This window comes from Myotis davidii, unplaced genomic scaffold (assembly GCF_000327345.1).
Source record: "Myotis davidii unplaced genomic scaffold, ASM32734v1 scaffold78, whole genome shotgun sequence".
Taxonomy (NCBI): Eukaryota; Metazoa; Chordata; class Mammalia; order Chiroptera; family Vespertilionidae; genus Myotis; species Myotis davidii.
Window position 1 is genome coordinate 1,266,250 of NW_006290305.1, and position 5,981 is coordinate 1,272,230.

The window sequence follows — 5,981 nt, forward strand, 5'->3', positions numbered from 1 at the left end:
CCTCTCCCTTCCTCTCTCTAAAATCAATAAAAACATATCCTTAGGTGAGGATTAAAATTTTAAAAAGAGCCCAAGAAGGACCAGGGCTGGGGAAGGCAGGGGTGTGTCCAGCATAGAAGGTACTGCCCTTGGGTCAGCAATGGGTGGGGACCCCAGACCCCAGCATGAGGTGAGAAGAGAGGGCAGGAAGGCAGTGCCCACTGCACTCACACAGTAGGGCCAGGCCTGGGGTCCCACCTCCAGGGCAGGAAGGGCCCAGCTCTCACTAAGGCCTAGAGGAGAGGTAGCTGGATAGCTGGGCAGCTGAGCAGGAAGGTGGCACAGCACTGAGCCGGGCTAAACAGAGAGCACCCGATGGCCCTTCCTGCCTGGGCCCGAGCCCTCAGACCATAGCCACCCCCATGGGTAGGATGAGGTGGGAGAGTGAATTCTGCTGATGCTTGCTGGTCCCTAGCCCAGGAGGCACGTGCCAGGGAGCAGGCATCCTTCGCAGTGGGTCAAGGCTAGAGGCTTCGCTTGGGAACCTAGGGGAGGTCACAGAGCTAGGGTGGGCAGAGGGGGACTGGAACCCGAGCTGAGGAGCAAAGGGGGGCACCCTTTCCGCCTAGCCCACCCTGCTCTTATCCTCTACCTGTAGACATGCCCTGGGGTGGGATTTGAGCCACAGTTCCTAGGAGGGGGAGGCAGAGGGAAGAAGGCTGGGCCGCAGGAGCTGGAGCTCGGCCCGGTCCTAAGCTGATGTCCTGGGCTGTGGAAAGAAAGAGCCCTGCAGGCTGGCAGCTCGAGGCAGGAGCAGGCGGGAGGGGGTGCGGATGGGGTGTCCCTGGGAGAGGGGCCGCCTTAGGCTTACTCAGAGCGGGAGCGGGTCACTGAAGTCGGGGCCCCCATTTCCTGTCCTCCAGGGACCCATACAAAAGGTAGAGAGGCTGAAGTCACAGCTAGGACCCTGGAGCCAGTAACCCTGGATGCCCGCAACTTCCACCTACATGCCTGTTTCCTCATCTGTCAATCGAGGACAGGGTTGCTGTGAGGACTCTGAGACGCCAGCACACGAGCACTCACTGCATGTCCCAAGTGGGAGCGGGAGCACACCAGGCTCTTGGCCTGCCTGCACATCCTCTCTCCTTCCTCAGGCTGCACTCAGTAAACCATGGCTCAGAGAAGCTGAACTGGCCAGCTCCTGGTCACACAGCTGGTGAGGGGGAGAGCCGAGAGCACACCACGCTCAGTCATTTGTTCGAGACTGGGGTGTGAACAGCAATACAACAGCCTACTGAGCCACCCTCTACTGGGGGAGGTACATTTGGATGGAAGGGGTGCAGGTAGCAAGTCTAGGGGTGAGGCAGGGGCACACTTCTGAGAGCCTCAAAACCAATGCAATAGGATCCCCAACTTGCAGACTGCCACCACTGGGCGGACAGCCTGGACATGACTGACCCCACATACAGAAAGGGCACTGTTCATTCATGCGCAGTGTGTGGCGCCCAGCTGATGAGTCCAGGGGTGAAAAGAGCCAGTACCCATGGGGTCTATAAAACAGGTATGGGGGGGCGGGGCGCGGCGAGGAAAGGAAGAAGGGGACTTCTGGCTGTGGCTTCCCAATGCCCAATTAAGCCCCTTCTCATTAATGGGCCCAAGTCCAACTCCACAGTCCACATGCTGGGTCTCAGTTTCTCCTCTGTGGGAGTGGTCAGAGAGGTAGGAGAGCAGAACTAACTGGACTCAAAAGCTCCCACCCTGATCCCACCCAGAAGAGGCCCTGGGGCACAGAGAGTGAGGAGTGTGTGTATGGGGGGGTGGCGGGCAGAATAGGGTTGGACTAACCTGTTCTCCCAGACTTGCAGGGTGGTCTGTGGGCACATACAGCACCTCAGCCAGCTGCCTGCCAGCCATCAGCCATCAAAAGCCTGGGAGCGGCATTCCCAGCCCCGGAAGCCTGCCCTCCTGCTGGGACACCCTGTGGAATGTCTCCAAGGGGCTCTCCCAGCACTTCCCAGGCACCCACATCAGGGGGAGGTCCTCTGGCCCCTTCCAGGCACAACCTGTGCAACACACCCCACAGAGGCGCTGATGGCCCTCTCCCCTGCTCCCCCAGCCCTGTGTGTCCTCCCTGGGGCAGGAAGGAGTGAATGCTGAGTGGGGGCTGTACCCTCAACACGAGGGCACAGGGTCTTACACGGAAGGTGGCAGGGTCTGCACTGGCCTCCCTCCGTCCCCACTAGCTAGGTGGGCAGGCACTCAGCCTCACAGTCACTGTGAGGAGAAACCCACAGCACCCAGGTGGTCTTCAGTCAGCAGCCCAAAGCTGGTGTGGGGGTGTCCCTTCTCAGAAGTCACAGTCTGTGAGGAGTGGAACATGATTCCCACCATGCAGACATGGGAGAGCTCTCCTACATACCCCACATGGGAGCTGAGAGCACAGGCTAGCCCAGCCCCCACCCACAGTGCACAGCAGGGAGCTGTGTCAGCACGAGGCCACAGGACAGCTATTATTTCATTCGCCAGACTCTACCCCTGCACTGACCCTCTGGGCTCCCAGGCACCCCCATCCTACAGACGCCCTGGGAACTTCCTCCACAGCAGGCCAGCCCTACCCTGGTCCCACCAAGTCAGCCTGACCCACAAGATGGCTCACTCCACCTGCCCGTCCAGGAAGCCCTCCCAGCCCAGTTCCATAACAGCTCCGCTCAGCCCAACACTTGCTGGTAAGAAGGAAACCTGGAAATACCAGACAGGCTCTGCCCCACAGTACCCCATTCTCACCCTGAGAAGTCCAGGGGATGGTCCTGGAGCTGGTCCCTGTCACTCTGCAGTGAGTCACCACACTCCACTCACCCAGCCAATGGCGGTGGGGGTGAGGGGCACTACCGTTTGCCCTGCCCTTGGCCTTGCTGCCTCCTCAAAGGTGGGGGGTGGGCGGGCCTCCCACACAGCAGAGGGCGACCTTAGCAGACACTGGATCTCCAGGAGGGGAGGGGGCAGGCACACCTTCCTGTACCACCCATACACATAGACTTCCCAAGTCACCGTGTGTCTTCAGCAAGCAGAGCCAGCATCTCCAGGCCCCAGGACGATGGTAGGATGGCCAGCCCTCTCACAAACCCTGACCGTCCAGCCAAAGCCTTTACAGTATCAAATGCAACACTGAGGACCAGGGAGGACCAAGGGAAGGCAGGTAGGGGCCCATTGAGGCACCCTGGCCCACGCTTACCCCTTGTCTGAGTCCCCATGGTCATTGAGCCTAACACAGGGGCGGCACCCCACCTCTTCATACATTGGATCTGGCCTCCAGGTCACGGAGCAATGCTGTCTCCTACCCACAGCTCCATCCACCCCATTACCCTGCCCCCACCTCCACTCCCAGGCCTGACCTTTCGAATGCGGCCACTTCGAGTGCCAGTGAATACCACAGTGTGGCCCCGGTAGTCATAGGCAGCCACGGCGGTCAGGCCATCCTCCTTGTCCACAAACAGGGGCATGCCCTCTATAGTAACCGTGCCTCCCAGTGGCTGGTTGAAGTCCTGCCCGCAGAAGTCATCGTCGATCTGTAGGGGCTGTGGGAGAAGAGAGGTGAGACTTTAGGCTGCCCAGCCTGCCCCAAACACCTTCTCCCTGAGAGTGGGGCCTCGAAGCCAGGACCAGCCAGCTCTACTAACTGAAGGGACTCACAGAGGGTCCTCATAGGCAAGCACACGGCCATACAGAAGGGATGTGGCCCAGGGTACCACCCACGCAGATCTGAGAGTGGGAACCAATTTGACAGATGGAGAAACCAAGGCTCCTTGAGGCCCAGCAGGCCCAGGGCTGGACCCATTTCTCACATGCACACTACACACAGGCCCCATACCCATTCTGGATTAGGAGGCATGAAGGAGGAGGCAGCTAGGGGAAGGTCAGGGAACAGCCAACCAGGGACCAGGCCTACTGCTCCAGTGATAGCCACACAGAGGCAGGGGACAGCCGTGGAGGGGGCTGTGGACCACAAACTGTCTTGTAGGGTTTTATTCAAGAGAGGAGACAAGGATCAACCCAAAAGGCAAGGGAAGGGTCCAGCTGAGGAGGTGATGAGTGTGAAATTACAGAGACCAGAGCACAGGGAATGTGCATGCTGACCCAAGGCAAGAGGGAGGAGAGCAGAATGAAAGAGGCAGGTCCTAGGTGGGCAAAAGGGGACAGCTGGTCCCCTGGGTAGCAGGCTCAGAGTTTGAGGTTTGCAGGGGGAGAGGACCACCAGGGCTGGGAGCCAGGAGGGGACGGGCAGGAGGAGAGGCAAGGTCAGGGCTGGGCTGGGGTCCTGGAAGGGATGTGAGGAGAAAGTGGGAACAATGCCCAGGAGAGGGGCAGACCTGGCCATGGGCACAAGGAATGAAAATCATAGTGTGATCTCAGCAGGCACCGCCCCTCCAAGCCTCAGTTTCTCCATCTTTACAATGGAGATAGAATGCCTTCCTTGAAAGGCCAAGAGGAGAATGAATGATGCATCTGTCTAGTGTACCCAGAGCCTTGATGTGGAGGCTGGCCCTGTCATGAGGCCCCCACTGCACTGGACATGAGAAGGGGACCCTCACCATCCCACCTGCCCCAGAGACAAACAAGTGTCATTCCCATTATAGATATGGGAAAACTGAGGCCAGAGTGGGGTTGGGCTTTCTCTGGGCAACCCAGCAAATCCCGGGCAGCAGAAGCAGTGGGGCTGAGGCCTGGCTCTGGAAGTCCCCAACCTGGGTGAATTCCCGGCTCTTTCACTTGCGACCCTGAACAAGTTCCCCTCTAAGCCTGGTGTCTTTCCTCTGGAAAAAAGTTGTTGCAACACCTGGGCACACGAGATGTTCCCCAAAAAGCAGCTGGTCCCAGGCTGGCCCCATCCGGGCCTAGAGACAGGAGATATGGCTGCCAGCTACTGAGCTCCCAGTACCCATGTGCTCAGGCAGCATCAATGTTAGTGCTGGTGTCATCAGATCCCACATGGCCTGGCACCCAGTACAAGAGTGAGCACAGCTCTTAACAGGGGCCTGTGGGGGGAGATGCTGTCTGGTGCCTCATCTCCTCAGAGATCTCAGAGCCTCAGAGATCTCATCTGAAAAAGAGACTAGAAGGGGCCAGCAAGCACCCAGAACAATGCCAGGCACGTGGTCAGTACTGTCCAACAGGGACTTGTTCCTCCCACCCACACCTCCTAAAGGAAGAAGACAGCCTAGAGCTGCAAGCGAGCTCTGAGGCCAACCACTACCCTCTGGGAAACAATGGGCAAGCGGCAGCACCTGGCACAGGCCAGTGGCACATTGTTATTCGGAGGAGAATGGGGTCACACAGAGCCACGGCTGCCCAGTTTGTGAGGCTGGCAGGGCGGGAGCAGCCACCCTAAGGAGTCAGAGTGCCCACTCACCGAGTTGATGCAGCCCAGCTCCTTGTTGAGCAGCCAGGGCAGAGAGAGCTTGCCCTCGCCACGGTAGCAGGACTGGATGCGCTCCTTGATCTTCTCCTTGATGGCCCTGAGCGTGAACAGGCACAGCACCGATTCCTTGGGCGGCTTCACACGGTTCTTCTGGCCCTGAGCAAACACGGTGAACAGCACATCCTCATTGTCAGCCAGGCCTAGCTGGCGGGCCAGGGCGCTGCCAGGCCGGCTCAGGTACGCATCCTGAACCAGGCGGTACTCCACCCCCGCCTGCTCGCAGCCGATGGGGAACTCAACATATGAGTAGAATTTGGGGTCATCCACACACAGCCGCACAATCTTGGAAGTGAAGAAGTGCTCGCCGGCAGCATCGGGCGAGGTCAGCTGTGTGTCCAGTTGCAGAGTGAGGTAGTACACAAACTGCTCACTACGGAAGCTGTACACATAGTAGATGTCGAAGGCTGGAAACTTGGACAGTGTGTCTGAAGGGATCTTGAGCTGCGACGACACGAACTCATCCTGGTACACAAAGCTGAACATGTCCGCGTCCTCCTCATTGGCCATGAGCCGGCGGCTGGACAGT

The 5,981-nt window shown here is 58.9% G+C and overlaps 1 protein-coding gene across 1 annotated transcript in view; it reads right to left on the reverse strand.

The window, feature by feature from the left end:
• Positions 1 to 5,981, reverse strand: part of PLXNA1 (plexin A1) — a 51,053-nt gene that overhangs the window by 41,641 nt on the left and 3,431 nt on the right. Inside the window, exons 3-4 of the mRNA XM_006763289.2 lie at positions 5,387 to 5,981; positions 3,372 to 3,554 (exon numbers count right to left, since the gene is read on the reverse strand). The exon at positions 5,387 to 5,981 is cut by the window's right edge and continues 30 nt beyond it. Of these exons, the coding sequence (XP_006763352.1) occupies positions 3,372 to 3,554; positions 5,387 to 5,981 (778 nt within the window). The remainder of the gene's footprint in view (positions 1 to 3,371; positions 3,555 to 5,386) is intronic.